Below are 22404 nucleotides of genomic sequence, written 5' to 3'. Positions count from 1 at the left end.
GGAAATAGACGCGTTAAATGCCGTACTGTGGGGCTTTCTGGGCAAAGCGGTGACATCTGAGACAAGCACCTTCAAGACCCCAGACACACCTATAAAAAAGTTACACAGTGTAGCTTTAATATGATATTTTGTTGATAAAAGTCTGTAGATTCTAGAGATACACAGTTATTAGATGGTCCACAGTTTGGAGTAGTAAACAGGAGCAAATTATAACAGTAATTATTAATACTTACCAATTTTAATGGATTAAATAGTTGTGTTAAAGGTGCACTGTGTAACTTTTTGGTTGGGGGTTCCGTCACCTGCTTGTTTCTATGGATACGTCATTGCTCTGCCTGGAATGTTTTTCAGTATGACGCAGCTCGACCTTACATTTATTCAATTACAGGTGGTTTTATAGCTCAAAAATAGCTAGAAAAACAGGCGTTCTGACTGTGAGCGGGCTCGCCTCTCCACAGATCTGACCTGTCACTTGGCCTGTTTTGGTCTCCATGATGATAGAAAGGTTTAATACCATACTGTGAAACATTCCAAAGCAACATCGTCTCCACCCGCTACTAGAAAAGTTACACAATGCACCGTTAAAATAGCATCAAATATAAAGGTGATCTATGGAACTTTTCAGGTGGATTGTCTCTACTTGTCTCCTAGGAGATGTAACTGCTTGGCATGTAGTGTTCCACAGTATGACATCAATTTTTTCTTGCATTTAGACCCCATTTACACTGAAACAAATCCGCGTATCACTGTATCGGAAATGATTTGCGTCCAGACACGTCGTTTCTGTGTCCGCAATCCTTCCCTATCCACACAGCTTTGAGTATATGTGTTTATGTCTTACAGAAACTAAACTTAAAACTGCATGGCTAATTTGCATAAACTGAGCGCTCAAAACAGCTCGCTATTGTGTGCTAATGCAGTTCAGCTTCTGTCAGACTAAAGGACACGACTTAGTGGAATATATGTGTTCTTTCTGTGACAGAGGGGTGTTCTGCTGATGATGAGTCTGTTCTGTGCTTCTATCGCGTTGGAGATGGTTCATGTGAAACTGTAGAGATTATACATCTGCAGGTCGTACACATAGACCGCTAGCCTTTTAGTGTTTTGGCTGTGAATGAGCTACTTCGCGGCGCATAGATCTACATCAGAGTATCAGTGTTTTCAGGCGTCCACACGGTGCTGGATCAGATCTGTACTCAGATGAATTCGTGGGAGCTCGCGGCACCAGATCGTTCCATCTCTGGAGCCGTTTTCAATCAGACTAATGTGGACACTGCATCCACAATGAAAACGATTAGAATATGTACTAGTGTGGATGGGGCCTTAGTGAATTAAAGGTCTTTCTGTTGCTAAAAAGAAACCTTAAAAACATGTATTATTACTAACTTTACTTCTCCACAAGTCCATCTTACTTGTAACTTAGCCTTGTGGTGTCACTTATTTGGGGATATGATGTGAAGAAGCAATAGCATCTCCATGGAGACAAGCACTCCACCAGGAAAGTTCCACAGTTCACCTTTAAAGAGCCCATATTACTCTGTTTTCTGATCTATGTTATAATGTTGTTTCCACATCACAAACAGAACTAGAGTTGTGTTTTGCTTCATTCACACGCTCCATATTTAGGCTGTATTTTTCTCTCAAACTGAAAACACTCTGTTCTACTTTGTGATGTCATGTGGTAATACAGGAAGTGCTCTAATGTGTTGTTAAACTCCATACACCTTCACTAGAATCACGTGGATGGTTTCAGCCCATTTCTACTGAACAGACGTTTTTTTTTTTTTAGATTAGTTTAGTTTATTGTACTTATTTAGTGTCATGCACCATTTAGTTGGTGTCCAGCCCGCATGGACTTATAAGACACATAAAACAATAAGCAGACAGATCACACATCAAACATAAAGTGTCCTTTTACGGAGGTCCCAGGCTTTCAACACAAACTGAGCCAACTTAAAAACATTACATTTAAAAAGATACTTCAGTCTCTCCTCATCAGACATAACAAACCAACAGTAAGACACATTAGACACAACTGACAGCACAGGTCATGATACAAAGGACAGTAAAACAGAAAATGCATTTCATTTTCAATGTCCTTTAAGTCACACGGAGCACAAGTGCGCTCCTCCTCTGGGACTGAGTGGAATCGTCCTGTCTCCGAGGCCAGAGGCAGAGTCCCACACCTCAACTGGGCACATACTGACCTCTGACCTCTACTCAGGTTCAGAGTGACATATGGCTCAGGTCCAAAACAGTCTTTAAGATATATGTTTTTCATTATGTTTACATAAAATTTCATTGTGCCACTTTTGTTTATGCTTATCAAAGTAAATGTTCCTCGCTTGTCTGACACTACAGATTAACTTGTAAACTGTAAACTTGTAAACTGGTGAAATGTGGCTGTTAACTTGAAAACTACCTCTTCGTGACATCATAAGGTGGAACAGAGCATTTTGAGCTTTGGAGATGTAGACAGACTCATAACGCAGGATCACTCAAACATGTGAATGAAACAAAACACAACTCCAGGTATATTTTTGATGAGATAACAACATTCTAACACGACTTAAAGCTCACAAGAGACTATTTTGCGTAATATAGGACTTTTAACGTTATATGGTTGATTATAGAATGTAGTAACTAAGCGTCTGTCTACTTCTCCAAACGAATACATACATTATAACTGATCATCCATTTAAAGTATTTATTGACCTGTTCTTATATATATATTGTACATTTATACAGATGCTGAGTGTACTTTAGTTATATAGGGGTACACAGTACTCTGGTGTCATATAGGACACAGTATTGCAGTATTTCCTGTTCAGAGCTGATGTTCTAATTCTTGAGAAGTCCTGTACAGTATATGATGAGTCGTGTTTAGTAGATTTTGACGTAGGCCTTTCATATCTATTGGTTTTATCCATAAAGCTCTTAACTGCCATTACAATATTTAGTGGTACAAGTTAGAAAGCCATTTTAAAAGGTGCACTGTGTAACTTTTCTGGTGGAGGGGCCGTCACCTGCTTGTTTCTATGGAGATGTCATTGCTCTGTCTGGCATTAAACAGCTCTACTTTACATTTATTCAATTACAGCTGGTTTTATAGCTCAAAAATACACAGAAAAGCAACATTTTGGGTCACCTCTCCACAGATCTGACCCGTAATTTTGTCTAGTTTGGTGTCCATGAAGATAGAAAGGTTTAAAGCCAGACTGTGAAACATCCCAGACAAAGCAATAACCAGATCTCCAAAAAAAACATTTGACGGATCCTCTGCTAGAAAAGTTACACAATGCACCTTTAACTTTTCTCATCATAAGTATATTTATTTCAATAAGTGAAGTAGCTTACTTCCCTGTCCTGTTAGTGTAAACGCTAGATTAGTTTGCTGTCACCATGATACATTTACGTGGAAGTGTGAAGTGAAATTTTGAAAAGCCTGTCACGAAAATTACCACAGCAACTTATTCTTCAATATGATTAAAATATACACAACACATTTTTTTATTTATTTATTTATTTATATATATTTTATGTATTTTTTTCTTACATTTTATAATATTTCCACATTTTTTCTTTCTTCTTCTTTTTTTTTTTTTTTTTATTGAAAAGCATTTCCTCCTAAAACAACTGCCACCTGTTACAAAAAATGACTACCGCAACTTATTCTGCCCTACAAAGACAAAACGCAGTATCATGTTTGGTCAAAAATGAGTTCATGTCATTTTGTTTGTATTTGAGACCTGCTTGATCATGTGAAGAAATATCATAAAAAATATTAAGCTCAGAATTGACCTCTGAACAGGCAGTAACACACGGACACTGTTACTGCCTTTTGCCTTTACAAGACTTGTTATTTTTGGCTCATGATACAAAGGCAGAGAACAGGAACTGACAAATAAAGGTCAAGTTTGAGCTCAGTGTCTTTCATGTAAATATTTCTTAAAATGTCCTGTTATACTTTTGTCTGACACTGAAGTGATTTTTCTCAGTTTCACACTCTGAGTGTGAGTTAAGCTCTTTTGCTTTTGTAGGGCAGTGTTGTCAAGTAGTATTAAAAGACACACAACAGATTTTTAATATATGTATTATCTTTTTTTTTTCTTAATTTTTGTAACATCTTTTTTATCTTAAATTGAAAAACTGCTGCCGACTACTGCTGAAAATTACTACAGCAACTTTTAATTTCTTTGTCTTTTTTTCTTAATTTTAACATTTGCATTTATTTTTATTTATTTATTTTTTTTTAACGTTTTCTGCTAAAACAACTGCCAATATTATGATTTTATAATTTATTCATTTATTGCAATACGGTCTGATTTTTATCTTACCCTCCAAAAACGCTGGGTTTAACATTCATCCGTCCAACTTGCCTCCAAATAAAAACCAAAACATATTTAATGTTAAGTACAGACATGTTAAAAATGGCTACTTCTGACCACTAGATGGAGCTGTGGTTCTTGTGGTTTAACACTGACAATAAACTGTCAGTATAAAGTACAAAACATTCCCTATTATTCTATTATTACTAGTATTTGGCATCGTCTGCTGTGCCATTTCGTACCACTTTGAAACGTGTGAGGAATGTAGCTCTATGGGAGTTAGTGAGCACCCCAGATTATGTATAGAAACTCCAATGGTAAGTTTTTTGCCTTTAAAAGTGTATGATTTCAGTATTTTAATCAAACTGTGCAGTTGTTTGTGTTCTATTAAGAGAAAATTGTACTATTGACGCTACAACGTGCTTCTTCGCTTTATGGTTTGAAATAAATGATTCAAAAATGATCATGGGGTTCTGTGTCTGATGCTGTCTTTCCTCTTTTGGCACAACTTCTCTATTTTACAAACAATAGACGTTGCAAAAGCGGTGTGGCGTGTGTTATTTAAGTGCAGCCTAGTTAGTGGAGGGACTACTTTTTTTTGCTTAAGGTACAGTTTTACGCACAGGCCCGATCTGGCTCTAGTTTATTTCCTGCGCCTGTCGCTCACCAACTGTAGGAGTTTTTACCCACGAGGTGATTTCCTTTTTAGTAGATTTTGTGGTTTCTCAAATTCGTGAGAAACCAATTGTCTTTTGCGACCTTTACGCACGGAAAAATCAGATTTTAAGTTACTGAAGAGCTCGGACATTCAAATATAAAAGTAAAAGCGGAATGGTGATGAACGCAGTCTAAGAATACATAAAGAAGAACAAAAAAAGAAGAAATGTGACCGTGCACAGGAAGTAGGAAGTGTGTTTGCGCTGTGTGCAGTTACAGCGCGATTAACCTGTGCGCGTCGGGTACCGGGGCCCGTGAACGAGGCGCGGATTTGACCATTTGACCCATGCGTTTACGAGCTGCGAAGATGTCCTTAAAACTACCTCGAAACTGGGACTTCAGCACTTTCAAGGAGACATCACGGATAGGTAACACACTTTGAACCACAAGCTTCATTTATATTAGTATTTTTATTTTATTTTATTTTTAATTTTTTTAATTTATCAGTTAAGGGTAGCCACTGGGGAACACTGACTGACAACATGTGTTGAATCTCGACTAAGTTTCGGTGGTTGGCTGCTTTGTGAAAACACTCTGACCACCGAGTTATTTTTAAGAGTTATTTTTTATGTCAACGTGCTTTTATACTTTGTACAAGTGTGGCAAGTGGGTTTGAAATGGGTTTGTATATATTGTGAAGAGGCCATCACCGTCTGTCGCTGTTAAAGGTGCATTTGTGTAACTTTTCCGGTGGAGGGCCCGTCAAATACTTCTCTCTATGTATATGTCTTTTATTTGACTAGAATGTTTCATAGTATGGCGTTAAACATTTCTATCTTCATGGAGACCAAACCAGACCGAGTTACAGGTCAGATGTGTGGAGTTTTTTTTTTTTTTTTTTTTTTTTTTAGATATTATTGAGTTATAAAAGCACCTGTGTTTTTGTATGAATGTAAGATAAAGCGGTTTAATGTCATACTGTGGAACATTCCAGGCAGAGCAATGACATATCCATAGAAATAAGCAGGTGACAAACCCCCAACCAAAAAGTAACACAGTGCACCATTAAATTGTAGTACTGGTCCGTAACAGGGACCAGTACTACAATTTACTTTATCTTTCACCGTCAAAGCACGGTGAAAGATAAAGTTTCAGATAACCTTGATTAGAACCCTACATTAGGTTTTAGTGTCTAAAAGATCATTTAGGAAGAAATTTGGAAGAATCCAAAGTATCCAACCTACTTTGATCCCAAAGGGGCCGGATCAGAAAACTCATGTCATATAAACCCCAAAAATAACAATAAGTTCAAATATTTGTGCAGAGAAACACAAATCTATTACAGAAATCTTTTATAATTGATGAACTCTTTCTTTTCCAAAATATTATAATATCATGAACAACCTGAAACTTTAAGAAAAATACAATTTCAACACAAAGTTTTAACATGAACTTGTATATAAATAGGAATAAGTACATTTTTGTTGGAAAATTCTGCACTCGGCTCCACTTTTCTCATTTTTGACATTTTGCTGATGAGGGTGTCACAGTCAACAGTCAAAACGATCGTCCTTTAAGAGCGTTTGGAAAGAGACAAGTCTTCATTTGTGCTGCTCTGGTGGGAGGGGCCACGCACAGAGACGCTGCTGTGATAAACACCACAGAAAATTAACAATATTTTTATAAAAAATAGAATTAAAATATTTTAGTAGAAAATCAGCCGAGGGCCAGATTAAAGGTCTTGGAGGGCCGGATCTGGCTCCCGGTCCGCATGTTTGACACCTGTGTTTTAGAGGTTGCTCAAGCTGCATGAAGTTACTGCATGAAGTTTTGAAGCTCCTGCAAATGATTTGGTATTTGGTAATGTTCAGAGGTTCCACCAAAGCGACGTGATGCCCTTAATCGAGCACATTATTAAGGGAAACAGCTCAGTGATTTCGTCTCCACCAGCACCATGTGTTTCTTTGAAGCTCCTGATCTGCCAAAAACATTTTGTACAATTCCCCAGCAGCAGACTAGACTGATGATGCAGACTTTCAGAAGGTGCTAAAACTGTGCATTCATGGAAAATGTCGATGATGTTGCTAAAAGGGGGTGAAGCATATTCAAGATTTTAACTGTAGCCAAACAAAGACTGAAGATCAGAAACACAATCTACTGCAGGAGTCAAAGACACAGCTTTTGTGATGCCAACAAACCACAGTGGAGCTGGATTTTCAAAGTCACTTTTTATGGACTTTATGCACTTTCTAAGCAACTTTTACGGACTTTCTAAGTTTTTTTTTTTGTTTTTTTTTGCAAGTTTCAGTTTATGTTTGCAGAATAAAATGACAAATTATTCAAATATGCCTTATTTATTTATTTTTTTAATAGTACAGGTCCTGTAGGGAAATTTTCAAGTGTCTTGAGCAACTCTAAATATTAACTAATTTGCATAACATTTGGATCAAAATATTTTGGTCAGATATGGAACCAAATGCAGGGTTCTAATCTAGAGAATCTAAAAAAAAATAAATAAAAAATTGGACCACTGTAGTGCCTTTAGCATACATATTACATACATAATTCACCACTAACTGGAGATATATTAATTACATGTTTACCTATGTTCAGTGTTTAGTTTTTGGGTTTGTGCTCTGTATGCAGTATAGTCGCGTTCCCTTTAAGACCCGTTGACGTTTGAGGCACGCTGTTCTGTTTACCGTTATTAGCCGTTTATAGCGAGTTGAGAGTTCAGTTAATAAAGCGACACACGATTTTTTGTGTCTAAAATGTGAAAAGTTGTCGGCTACTTTTTACTACGCATAACTTCCACACTGGTGACTCTGACGTTTGTTTGCTGGACGTATCCAGATCAACATGACCGCGAACGCAGTGTCCTTGAAACTCCCCGAATTCTGGGAATCGTCGGCTTCAGCGTGGTTCGCACAGACTGAGGCACAATTCGCCCTGCGGGAGATCACCACCGATGACACTAAATACTACTACGTGGTGTCCGCCCTCGGGAGCTCTACGGGATCGAGAGTTGTGAGCCTTCTTACACGCCCTCCTACAACGGGGAAATATGATGCACTGAAGGCTCATTTGCTAAAGACTTTCGAACTTTCTGATGCTGAGAGGGCCAGTAGGCTTTTCTCTCTTCAGGGGCTGGGCGACAGTAAGCCTTCAGAACTCATGGACCGAATGCTTGACCTGCTTGGTGAACACACACCTGATTTTCTCTTCCTCCACCTTTTCCTGCGTCAGCTGCCTTCTCAGGTGAGGGCTGCTATGGCCAACACCGCTATCACCGACTGCAGGGAACTGGCGGCAGAGGCTGATAAATTTTTCCTTGCCAGTCAGCAACACTGTGCAGCCGCGCTCCTTCCCGCTGGGACAGTTACAGACACGCAGGATGACCTCAGGGAGGGGCTGGTCGCAGCAGCAGCACCTTCTCGTCGGCAGCAGTCCTCCGGTTTATGGTTTTACCACGCCAAATTTGGCCCAAAGGCCACCCCATGCAGTTTCAGTGGATCGGGAAACGTCAGGGCCGGCGCTCATTAGAGACTGTGAGTGTCGGCCGTGCCGGCAGGCTGCTTTTTATCCGCGACTCCATCTCTGGGCGACGTTTCCTCTGTGATACGGGGGCACAGCGGAGCCTCCTGCCTGCATCGCAGCTGGACGTGGTAGCGGACAGCCACGGCCCCGTAATGGAAGCCGCCAATGGCAGCCCCATTCGCACGTATGGCACAAGATACGTTGAACTGTGTTTTGGAGGCCAACGATTTGGCTGGGAGTTTGTTATCGCAAAAGTTGCTGTTCCCCTCTTGGGTTCTGATTTTTTGTGTGCATATGGACTCTTAGTGGACGTGAAAAACCACCGCTTGATCGACGCAGTCACATTCTGTTCTTATGCATGACTCTGACTCAATACACTTTTCTAGCATGCTCCGTGTCACGGGCGGTTTCCAGCAGCTGCTCACCGAGTTCCCAGCACTCACACAGCCCACTTTCTCCTCTACTACTGCCAAACACGGTGTGGAGCACCACATTGCCACCACTGGTCCACCTGTGTATGCCCGCGCACGGCGCCTCGACCCGACCAAACTTGCTGTGGCCAAGGCAGAGTTCGAGACCATGGAGCGCCTTGGGATTGTTCGACGCTCCAACAGTCCCTGGGCTTTTCCTCTACACATCGTCCCCAAGCCTGGAGGTGGTTGGCGTCCTTGCGGGGATTATTGATGGCTCAACGATGTGACAACGTCTGATCGCTACCTAGTTCCACACATGCAGGATTTTTCAACGCACCTTGCTGGTAAGGTGATTTTTTCAAAGGTAGACTTAATCAGAGGATATCATCAGGTGCCTGTACATCCACTTGACATTCCCAAAAACGGCAGTGATCACACTTTTTGGCCTGTTTGAGTTCCTACGCACACTTTTTGGGCTTAAGAACGCAGCCCAAACTTTCCAGCGGCTCATGGACTCAGTGTTACGGGACCTCCCCTTTGTTTTTGTGTACCTTGATGACATCCTGGTAGCAAGTTTATCTTTTTCTGAGCACCTGTCACACCTTTGAACTCTTTTCGAGCGTCTTGGCCAGCATGGACTTATCATCAATCCAGCAAAGTGCCAGTTTGGTCTCTCCACCATTGACTTTCTGGGCCACAGAGTCACAAAGGACGGGGTGGTGCCTCTCCCAGCGAAGGTGGAGACAGTCGCTGCTTTTCCACGACCACTCACTGTCAAAGGCCTACAGGAGTTCTTGGGCATGGTACATTTTTATGTCGACTGGAACCCGGACAGAGACAAGGCCTTCGCTGACACAAAAGCGGCCCTGACTAAGGCTGCCATGCTTGCACACCCTTCCTCTTTGGCCCTGATTGCACTTACCACAGATGCCTCAGACTATGCGGTGGGTGCTGTTTATGAGTTTATGAGCAGTGGGTAGGTGATGCCCGGCAGCCTCTTGCTTGTGAGTGCAGTTATTAAAGCGACACACGATTTTTTGTGTCTAAAATGCTCCTTTTTACTACGCATAACTTCCACACCACCCTAGTTAGTACATATTTTTTCTTCTATAGTCATACTATTGGCCCGTTACTTCACTTTTTCGTTTCAGAGCAGTGCAATGACAAGGATAATCAAACATACTTATTATTATTATGGTAAATGTTAAATGGTCACATTTTTGTACAGCACTTTTCCATTTTCAAGGCACTCAAAGCGCTTTACATCAAGGAACCAACCACTCACCCATTCACCCACACTATACACTGACTGTACACAGACACTGGAGAAAGGGGTCAAGTGTCTTGCCCAAGGACACAATGAGCGCATTCATCTGTGGGAGCTGGAATCACACTGGAAACCTGTGGGTACCAGTGACGTTTATAGGGTTGATACTAAGACAATAGCAGCAGAAGGGATCCATATTTCAATCATTTTATTGAATACATTATTTTGAGTTTAAAGGTGCACTGTGTAACTTTTTTATGGGCGTTCCTTACCTGCTTGTTTGTATGGGTATGTCATTGCTCTGCCTAGAATGTTCCACAGTATGACTTTAAACAGCTCTGCTTAACATTTATTCAATTACAGGTGGTTTTATAGCTTAAAAATACCTACAAAATTATACCTATTCTGACTGTGCGCGGGCCCCCCTCTCCACAGACCTGACCTGTAACTTGGTGTAGTTTGGTCTCCATGAAAATAGAAAGGTTTAACGCTATACTGTGAAACGTTCTAGACAAAATAATAACATCTTCATGGAGAAAAGCATTTGACGGACCCTCCAGAAGAGTTACACGATGCACCTTTAAATGTTACTGACAATGATTACCAATTAAATATACTTTTTTGTATATGATAATAAGAACACTACAATACAGTATCATTTGTTTGTTGCTTATCTAGTTTTTAGACTATGAGAGGCCACCCTAGTCTCATCTATTAATGAAAAACACTTTATAATTATATAACGAGAAAATATATGTAATAATACTTATAAAAATAACATGACCAACTGATGTCCTCTAAACATAATATACATGTCAAAGAAAGAGCCTTTTCAAAACACAGTCATATTTATTTTATTTATTTACTCATTTATTTCATAAAGTATAAAAATACATTAACAGTGTCCTAACATTAAACATGCAAGAATGAATGAAAAGGAGCAGAAAGAAGAATAAGCTTATGTTCTCTGTCTCCTTTTCCCTTTTCCAGACTCTACATGAGCACTGAGAGTTACTTAAAAACATTTCAAGGGAATATTCATCAGTTGCTAATATGTTGGCAGAAGTGTGTGTGTGTGTGTGTGTGTGTGTGGCTGGAGAAGTCATAAATCAAAGCAGGTTTAGTTTAAGGTAACTTTTCTGCTGGAAGGTCCATCAAGTGCTTTTCTCCATTGGTTTGTCTGGAATGTTTCACAGTATGGTATTAAACCTTTCTATCTTCATGGAGACCAAACCAGACCAAGTTACAAGTCAGATCTGTGGAGAGGCGACCCCGCTCGCAGTCAGAATATATGTTTTTCTGGGTATTTTTGAGCAGTTAAACCACCTAGGGCTGCTTGATTATGGAAAAAATCATTATCACGATTGTTTTGGTCAAAATTGAAGTCACGATTATTCAACCAATTTTTTGTTGTTGTTACACGATGCATTTATTCAGCATTTCTCTCTCTCTCAATAAATAAAAAAACACTTTGTTATTGATAAGTTACGCAAAACTTTTAAACTGAAAATAAATATATGCTGCAAATACATATTTTAGAGCAGTTACAGTATGTACAGTATACATACAGTATACAGTATGCATAAAACATAAAGTGACATACTTTGAACATGAAATAAGGCATAGAAAAATGTGAATATATCCAAAATAAACTCTATATCCAGCTGTTCTACAATCTCTATATTTAAAAAAAATTAAATAAATATACTTATTTATGTTTTTTAAAAATCCAAAATAAACTCGATTATATCAGTTTTGACACACAAATCGAAATCACGATCAAAATTCATTTTATTGCACAGCCTTAAAATCACTTGTAATTGAATAAATGTAAGGTAGAGCTGTTTAATGTCATACTGTGGAACATTCTAGACAGAGCAATGACATATCCATAGAAACAAGCAGGTGACGGACCCCCAACCAAAAAGTTACATAGTGCACCTTTAAAAACATCAGTTTGTTGTAACATGTTTGCAACTGGAATAATCACAGAGTTTATCTAAAGTAACCAGGCCTGTTGTAATCTTTTCTTTCTGTTAAAACCGATTTGCGTATTTTGGTTGCCTCCATGAAAAGCTTGGCCCCACTGCGTGATGTCATCGGGTGCTATTTAAACTCCATACATCTTTACAAAGCTCCTTCAGATTATTTCTTATCAGCGTCTTGTATTGCCTTCAGTATGCAAAAAAACAACAACTCACTCTTTAATCAGAAGGTTCAAGGCTCAACTTCAGCCCCCTTCAGTATACTGTTGTTCCTTTGAGCAAGACATCCTCTCTAATGTTACCATCTGACACACACCCCTCTATGCTGATGGGGCGAGTTGTCAGAAGGAGTCACTACTAAAAGTTATAAACCTATTATGAATGAACTTGTTTAAATATATGGCATCCAGTATCTTCAATAACTTAATAAAGATTTGTGATTTATTTAGGTTGAATAGAACAGAGGTCCAATTCAAATAATCAGCGTGAGGCTTTAGACTCAGTGAAATCCAGGCCCTCCAAAGAAGTAAAAGTCAGCATGAGGCGTTTTAGTCAAGAGCTCAGTCATTCTTCTGGTATATTTTACTGTGTTCAGTAGCACACATTAAAAGTACAACTGCACAATTTTGAAAAAAATTTAATAAAATTCTTAACCAATACAAGAATCCTATCAATCCTATACTTTTCAGAGTATGATTGTAGAGGCCTAAACTACAGATACAACAGGATTTTTCATTCATTACAGACAGTGTTGGGGAGTAACAGATTAAATGTACCAGAGTTACGTAATCAGAGTACAAATTATGAGTAACTGTATTTGGTTACAGTTACTGTTTAGTGGGTAATTGAGTGGTAATTGGATTACAGTTACTTTGTTGAAATTAATGGATTACACAGAGGTGTTTTCCTGTTTTCACATTTTGGGCTATATCCCTTTTTTTTGTTTTTTTTTTGTTTCGGTAATTCCACTCATTGCCGGACACTAAACCAGGTCTAAACCAGGTCTAAACCAGGTCCAAACCAGGTCCAAACCAGGTCTAAAACTAGGTCTAAACTAGGTCTAAACCAGGTCTAAACTAGGACTAAATCAGGACTAAACCAGGACTAAACCAAGTCTAAAACCAGGTCTAAACCAGGTCTAAATCAGGTTTAAACTAGGACTAAACCAGCTCCAAACCAGGTCCAGACCAGGTCTAAATCCAGGTCTAAAACCAGATCTAAACCAGATCTAAACCAGGACTAAACCAAGACTAAACCAGGACTAAACCAGGACTAAAACCAGGTCTAAAATATGTCTCAAACAGGATTTAACAGGCAGTGTTGGGGAGTAACGGATTACATGTACCGCCGTTACGTAATCAGAGTACAAATTATGAGTAACTGTATTCCGTTACAGTTACTGTTTCAATGAGTGGTAATTGGATTACAGTTACTTTGCTGAAATAAGTGGATTACAAGGTGGTATTTTCCTGTTTTCACATTTTGTGCTACATCCCATTTATTTATTTTTTTATTTCGGTAATTTCACTCATTGCCTGAAACCCAAACAGAACGCGACAGTAAGAGCGATGGAAACGTCATGTTAAAGTTGGCGGTGTCAGTCACACAGTGGAAGCAGCAGTGCATTGGTAAAAACGCATTTGTGTCTTGGAAATTCTTCTCCCGATGTGAGATATATATAAAAAAAACAAATATAAAATCGCCTACAACTTAAATGTGAAACCAGGAGCTACTGGCACTGGTGAAAACAACCTGCATAGACTCATAATATCTGCACTACTGTCCTATAATGACCTGCCACATGAGTGGACGCGCACATAAACACACACAAACACACACAAACACACACAAACACCTTCATCATCGTCATCAACCTGAGAACCCGCGGACCACTTCTCCTTCCGTAGTTACAGCGCGGACACCGCCGTCTCGTGCGCCGCGTGTGGACCGTGTTTTCTCACGTAAACCGCGCTTCCTCCTGTGCAGGCAGGACTCAGGACTAGAACTAAACCAGGACTAAAGCAGGACTGAACCAGGTTTAAACTAGGACTAAACCACGACTAAACCAGAACTAAAGACCTGGTCTAGACCAGGTCTAAAAATCAGGACTAAACCAGGACTAAACCAGGTCTAAACAACATGACACCTAACAGTAGGTTGACATAATTTAAGGTGATCTCATATAATTTCTCTATCAATAATACTTTTTTAATCTGGTGAAGGAAAAGCTGATCTTGTTATTGTTTTTTAACAGACAAAACCTCTTATATTAAGATCTCCTGGTCTTTGTTTCTCTACAGCAAACAGTTGCTTATTCATGGAGACTTGGGCTCAGACAATTTGAAGACAACAAACACGAATTTTGAGGATGTGGTTGCTACATTCATGTCGTTTAAAAAAACATGACAATATCAAGTAATCCAAAGTAATCAGATTACGTTACTCACTTTAAGTAATTTAATGGATTACGTTACAAATTACATTTTGGGGTGTGTAATATGTAATCTGTAGGGGATTACATTCTAAAAGTAACCTTCCCAACACTGTTAACAGGACTAAATCATGCTGCATGGACAGTGTCTCCTCCTCTTCTATCAATAATATTTTTAATTTGGTTAAGTAAAGTCTGGGCTTTTTATTTTCTTTTAGCAGATAAAACTTACGATATCCTAGTCTTTGCTTCTCTACAGCAAATCAAGTAATCCAAAGTATTCAGATTACGTTACTCACTTTAAGTAATTTAATGGATTACGTTACAAACTACATTTTGGTGTATGTAATCTGTAATCTGTAGGGGAATACATTTTAAAAGTCACCTTCCCAACACTGATTACAGAGGAAGTGCAGAGAATTGCAGCCTTTGTGATTTGATTTGACACCAACTTTAACAGAATTTTCAGTACGGTTGTGAGGTGTTATGCAGCCACATGTTTTTTAGGAAATATAGGAAAATGGAATCTAAAACCATGATAGATAGGTGGGTATTTGATGTTTTTTTTTTTCTGTCCTGCTGCGTGACACATTTTTGTAGCAAAATCCAAAACTTATTTTTAAAAACAAATCAGTTCTACAATGAAATAAGAAATATCTCTGGCTCTTTCTTACATCCAGAAGACAGGTACACTTTTTGCAATTTGTGTTTAAATGTTATTACTCAACCTACTTAAAAGTGTTTTTGATTCCATTTAGATCAGCATATCATTTATGTCACACTGAACAATTATTGTTTAATGTTCCTATAATAGAAAAAGAAATGGACCACAGAGCATTTAACTTCAAAGCTCCAAATGAATGGAACAACTTACCCTCGTCAATCTGATCAATCACATCAATCCACCATTTAAACGCATCAGTCTGCAGATAATTACAAACATCCTGCTCCTGTTTTTGATAAAAACATTTTGTTCTATGTACTTTCTGTTGTACATAGAGTTGCTTTTTTTCTTCACTAATTTACAAATATAGGTGTGGTGATGATAAAATCGGAGAGATGTAAAAAAACAGAAAAAAAAAAAAAAAAAAACACGTGATTATGTAAAACAATTGGGTTTTTTTAAACTTCATCCTACTCCTTTTGAGCACCAGGTCCCAAATATGTTCATGTACATATCACTATTTTGGTTATTGTTTTTGAATTTTGTTGTACCTGGCTCAAACAAATAAATGAATGAATGAATATGTATATCTTAGGATCCTGGATTGTATAGTATGAATGCTGTCTGTGTGTTGTTTGAATGTTGTCTTTGTCTGTTTGTCTTTTGTTCTGTTTTGATTTGGTTTTTCTTTCTTTTCTGTAAATGTTGCTTTTGTTAATATATTAGGACCCCCTCGCAAACGAGATGCTACATCTCAAAGGGCTTCCCTTATAAATAAAATACATTTAAAAAATATATATATCACGCTCTTTTAATTTTAACGCCCTGCGGTATGACCTCTTCCGTCTCTCCCACTGGACTATAAATTTGGCAGAATATTGTAATAAATGACTTAACAGGCATAGGTGCTAGTTGAATCATTATGTAGCTGTCCAATCTTAAAGAATATATTTTTAATAATTAGAATAGTATTTTTCAGTTGTCACACTGCAGAACGTCACACTTGTGTATGGTCAAAGTTTTCCAGAAAAGTTGAATTTCACAAAATTTTAAACACTTGACTTTAGAGCTCCCCCTGGTGCATAAATGACAGATGAACTCCTAGTTTTTGTGCAACTGTTGATGTCTTTTTTTTTAGATTTAAAGTAGCAATAAATATATAATATTACTAAATCATATATACATCCTTCTCTTTACATTAACACCTTTATGGACTGTCTCTAACACAAGACAATTTTTTTCTAGAATTTTTTGTGTCACACTCACACCGCAGGACATTTTAGTGTTTAGTGTAAAAATACAAAGTAGAACACAGATCTGTGCACAGCTGAGTTGAATTTTGGAGGAAGAAAATGATTATGTAGAAAGTAATGGGTGTCACATCAAGTCCCCAAGTACAAGTGAAAAAAAAATAGTTGTGAATTTTTTTGCCACACCACTCAGTAAGTAAGACCGTGTGTGAAGCTGTTACGTCAGAGACCGTGAGAAAGTCTTGGTTAAATTTTCCATTGCGTTTCTGGTTTAGATGCTGTTCATTGATCCCGCTTTGGTCTTATCACTGACTTCACACACTTTTGATCCTCTTCCTCACTGTGGCTGCTGCTAGGTCTGAGCTTCTGGGCGGTATCACACTTTCCTATGTGTGTGGCCTCCCTGAGACGCCTGCTGGACTTTCAAATGCGTAGGTGGAGATGGTTCAAGATGTAACTACTTCCTGTTTACCCCTGACTGTCAGAAGGAGAGAGCAGAGAGCAGTATCAGAGCAGAGCCACGTTTCAGGGCTGCGTGTCGCTCAGAACGTCCCAGACAAAATGCTCTTCTGTGGGGCACGTACGCCTCGCTCTCCTGGGCCCTACAACGAGGTGGACCAGAATAGTGGTGAACGCTTTCAGGAAAAAAATATCGTATCTTTTATCTTTTTAAATCAGTGTTTATATCCAAGGACATTGCCTTTTGGGTGTAGTGTTGTTGTGATACAGAAGTTTCAAACTATTTCAGTGTTAAGGAATAGACTGGATACTCAGTGCTGATTTTGAGAGCACAATGATCGTTTAAAAGCACTTTTTTTAGACGAAATGGAAGAGAAAAGAGTTGCATTTTGAACGCTAAATTGTAATCCACTTTCTTCCGCTTATTCGGGGGCTATGTCGCAAAGGCAGCAGTTTAACCAAGGACTCTCGCACTTCTTCACCCCAGACACCTCCTCCAACTCCTCCTGGTGTTATATCTATGTAATGTAATCCCTCAGTGGTCCCGGTAGGTTCCATAGTGATCCAAGGGTGTAGACTAGTCTGTGTGCTCTTATACTTCATCTTTTCTGTCCTGCTGGTGTGACTTTTTAGCACAGATATTTGCTCAAATGAGTGTGTAGTTTTGATACTAGTTTAAGTATCGATTAGTATTTGATTTTCAAGACTTTTGGCAACCCTAATTGGAAGGAAATTGAAATACTAAAGGGCTCATATTATGCTTTTTTTTTTTTCTTTGTGTTTTCTTGGTGTTTCATTCACACATGACCCACAAATAGGGCTGGGTATCATTAAGAAGTTGCCGATACGATACATACCTCGATACATAGGCCACGATACGATACATATTTCGATACATAGGCCAAGATATGATACATATTTTGATACATAGGCCACGATACGATACCTATTTTGATAAATAAGCCACGATACGATACATACCTCGATACATAGGCCACGATACGATTCATATTTTGATACATAGGCCACGATACGATTCATATTTTGATACATAGGCCACGATGCGATACATATTTCGATACATAGGCCACAATATGATACATATTTCGATAAATAGGCCACGATACGATACATACCTCGATACATAGGCCACGATATGATACATATTTTGATAAATAGGCCACAATACGATACATACCTCGATACATAGGCCATGATACGATACATATTTCGATAAATAGGCCACGATAAGATATATACCTCGATACATAGGCCACGATGCGATACATATTTTGATAAATAGGCCACGATACAATACATATTTCAATAACTAGGCCACGATATGACACATATTTCGATACATAGGCCACAATACGATACATATTTCGATAAATAGGCCACGATACGATACATACTTCGATACATAGGCTACGATATGATACATATTTTGATAAATAGGCCACAATACGATACATACCTCGATACATAGGCCATGATACGATACATATTTCGATAAATAGGCCACGATAAGATATATACCTCGATACATAGGCCACGATGCGATACATATTTCGATAAATAGGCCACGATACGATACATACCTCGATACATAGGCCACGATGCGATACATATTTCGATAAATAGGCCACGATACAATACATATTTCAATAACTAGGCCACAATACGATACATACCTCGATACAGTGCACTTTCGAGTCGATGCGATATATATCAAATCAATTTGATACAGTTCAATAAAAAATAACGTCTAAATCATGGCTGTAATACTAAAAGTTTTGTTAAACCACTTGAAAACCACCTGAAAAGCAAACATTTTAATCATCAAAAAAGTGGAAATGTCAAATGTGTCACATAAATGAGTTTCCTTCCACTAAATAAGCAACAAAACTGTAGTGATGTAACAAAATAAAATAATGAAAAATACTCTTGATGATATATTGATACAGCAGTCTCCGATATCGATACTGTATCATCACATTAAATGATACGATATTTTGATATTTTTGCACAGCCCTATCCACAAACTCTGCATGTTTAGGCTGAATTCTTTTCTCAAACAGAAAACACAAGGTCATGTCATGTGGTAATACAGGAAGTGCTCCACTGTGTTAAACTCTACACACCTTCAGTAGACTCATTTAGATAGTGCATACAAAAGGTAAAAGTGAGCTGCTAAGTTCAAAACTAACACTAAATAACATCATAAAGTATAACAGAGCATTTTGAACTTTGGAGAGACAGACTAACAAACCCGGAGTGATTCAAACGTGTGCGGGGGTGGCGTCAGGGGGTTTTGTGGTGCGGCTGTGCAATTAATCAAAATTTGGTTGTGATTTCGATTTGTGTGTCAAACGATCTCCAAACTCATATAATCGAGCTGAAACAATTTAAAGCTTAACAAAGTTTATGTTGGGATATTTTTTTTTATATAAATAAGTATATTTATTTAAATATAGAGATTGTAGAACAGCTGGATATATAGTTTATTTTGAATACATTTATGTTTTTTCTATGCCTTATTTCATGTTCAAAGTATATTTTATTCATTTTATGTTTTATACATCGCAAAAATGCTCTAAGATACATATTTGTAACCTATATTTATTGTCAATTTGAAGTCTTTTTTTTTTTTTGAGAGAGAGAGAGAATTGCTCAATGAAATAAATGCATCATGTAACTAAAAAATATGATAATGATTGACCTTAAATAATTGTGATAATGATTTTTCTATAATCGAGCAGCTCTACTTTGGGGGCACTAGTTCCCCTAGAATAGCCCATGCTCCCCCAAAGATTTCTAGCCCACTTTCATAGTACATCCAGTCTCCACTAAAAATGTTCAAATGGAATCCACATTTTCATGACAGAATTAGTTTTTAGTTTTAGTTTTTTTGTTTTGTTTTATTTATTTAAAAGGGAAAATGCATATTCATGATCATATACTTGTAAATTCATCTGTAGTTCCTGGCAGGTCAGAGAGATAGAGACATAAGAAATAAGAACATAAAACACATCACAATAGACAAACACACAAGCATGACATACAACACTGACATTTACATAGGAGCATAACACTAGTGGTTACAGATCTGGTTTCTCTTAAACCATCGTTTCAGATTAGTTTTAAATGAACTGAATGTGGTGGAGTCTCTTATTGTAGCTGGGATGTTGTTCCAGATTTCTGTGCCCTTGACTGATAAAATCTACTGACTGAATGTTGTGCATCTATAGGGTATTGCACAGTCGCCTCTGGTAGAGGCTCTTGTTACCTGACCACTAGTCCTGGACTTGGGGTTTATGAAGTCACCCAGAGGTGGTGGAGCAAGTCCATTTAAGACCGTGTATACTGAGCAGGCCAGTTTAAATTTTTGAAAATTTCCAAAACTTAAGATATTATACTTCTGAAGTATGAGACAATGATGAAAAGATAAAGATTTCCTGTAAAATGCTGACCAGTTATACCAGTTAGTAATGCAGTATTCAATGTGAGAGAAAATCCTGCTGTGGAGAAACATTTTAGCTGCATTTTCTGGCAATGATGATCTAATTTACTTAAAATTGTGAATATTAAAATTAAGAATTTTTTAAATGTTTTTTACAAGTTAAAGTGGAGTCCAAGGTAACACCAAGTAGGGATGGGCATTTGATTAAATTTTCTTAATCGATCATCGGGAGAATTAACAATCGATTATCGATTAATCATTAACGTTTTTTATATTAAAATGTATCATCATTATTATTACTATCTGCACTACTAATCTGCATAAATAAATTAAACTTTACGACATATAAACCATAACCACTCTAGAGCCACATCAGCCTGTTTGACATTATAATGTGTTTAATGCAGCTTTGTGCAACTCTCACAGAAACGAAACTTAAAACCACATGACTAATTTGCATAAATTAAGCGAAGAAAAAAAAACGGCTCTTGTGCCGCTGATGCGACACGACTCAGTGGAATACAGGTTAGTGTGACCATATTTACGTTTGTCAAAACCAGGACAGCGTACGGGGGGAGGGAGGTGGGAACTCGTCATCGACATTGCGCGACTCTCACCTGGTAAAGCTTTTTCCCACTGGACACCGAAACATATGTGCTGCTTTGTACACTGTGCACATGGACTCACACTTGTCCTGAACGCAACGGAAAGCGTGGAATTTCTTATACAAGTCATCGTTAAATACGCATCTGCACTTCGGCACGTTGCAGACTGACCCACTGTTTGTGTCTCGCTCCTTCTGAGTGCAGAGAGACACATGTACAGACCTGTTTGGTCACGATACGCACAGCAACCTACATTCGGTTTGTCGATTAAAATGAACGTAATCGATGAAATTCTTAATGATCAATTATCGATTAATCGACTAATCATGCCCATCCCTAACACCAAGATACTTGAATTCATTTACAAACTGGAGTCCCTCTCCCCTCAGCAACACATTTAAACATGACTTTGATGGACTTTTTGAAAATAGCATGCAAACAGTTTTTTTAGTATTCAGTAATAGACTTGACTTGATCATCCATTTATCTACACAGGTGAATTCTGATGTTAACTTCTCTGAGGCTTCTATGACAGATTTTGCTTTTGGAAAAATGACCGGATGCGGTTAGACGATGTAATGACTCATTACACAGTGCTCATTACATTTCAACTCGTTTAAAACAGCAAAACAAACATGGTAGGTATTGTTAAAAGTTCAAATTAACATGTTAAATGAGAATCTCCACTGAAGACCTTAGCGCCCCCTTGGCTCCTCCGCCCCTGCTTCTGTATGTGTGAATGAAACAAAAGTCCAGGTATTTTTATGACCTTTCTAGGACCTTTAAAGGCTACTTTTCTGGAGGAGGTTCTGTTCTTACTTTGGCTGGAAGTTTCCATTTAATCTTGTATATCTATTTCAGCTTGTCTTGGTGGAAATAGACGGATATCAGACCCACCACTAGAAAAGTAAACATCACGTGTTCAGAAACTCTTGGTGGTGGTGTTGTATTTCTCAGATGCTTACAGTTTTAATATGGGCTAATATCAAAAGTTCATATTGCATTTCATTTATAGTATATTAACACATATTCTTTCCACTTACATCAGAAATCATGATTTAGCAAGACGCTGTGTGGAAAGTGCCGTGGTTCTGTGTTGAAATCCTACAAACCCAAACATTTATCTGCACTGTTTTTGCATCTTGTGTTTCATTGGAAAAGACACTTTGATCGTAATGACTTGTGTGAGTGGCTGCCTTGCTTCTGTCAGTCCACCCCAGGGTAGCTGTGGCTATAGTTGAAGTAACTTATCATCGCCACATGAGGAGTGAATGAAAAGCAACTCCAGTTTTGCGTTTCTTAGAAGTTTGTCCATGCTGCAACATCCAGAACACGTGTAAGCAGT

At 38.2% G+C, this 22404-nt stretch overlaps 1 protein-coding gene across 2 annotated transcripts in view; it reads left to right on the top strand.

Moving 5' to 3' along the window:
* Positions 1-3616: 3616 nt before the first annotated feature.
* Positions 3617-22404, top strand: part of arhgap25 (Rho GTPase activating protein 25) — a 35852-nt gene continuing 17064 nt past the window's right edge. The window contains exon 1 of one of the 2 annotated variants that reach the window (XM_055162008.1): positions 3617-4645. In XM_055162008.1, the coding sequence (XP_055017983.1) occupies positions 4627-4645 (19 nt within the window). In that variant the 5' untranslated portion in view covers positions 3617-4626. Of the gene's footprint in view, positions 4646-4881; positions 5414-22404 lie in introns of those variants that run through there. The other variant, XM_020925763.2, reaches the window with a different exon arrangement.

This window comes from Boleophthalmus pectinirostris, unplaced genomic scaffold, assembly GCF_026225935.1.
Source record: "Boleophthalmus pectinirostris isolate CB_2022bp ecotype Guang Dong unplaced genomic scaffold, ASM2622593v1 HiC_scaffold_4, whole genome shotgun sequence".
Classification (NCBI taxonomy): Eukaryota; Metazoa; Chordata; class Actinopteri; order Gobiiformes; family Gobiidae; genus Boleophthalmus; species Boleophthalmus pectinirostris.
This window is presented reverse-complemented; position numbering and strand designations above follow the sequence as displayed.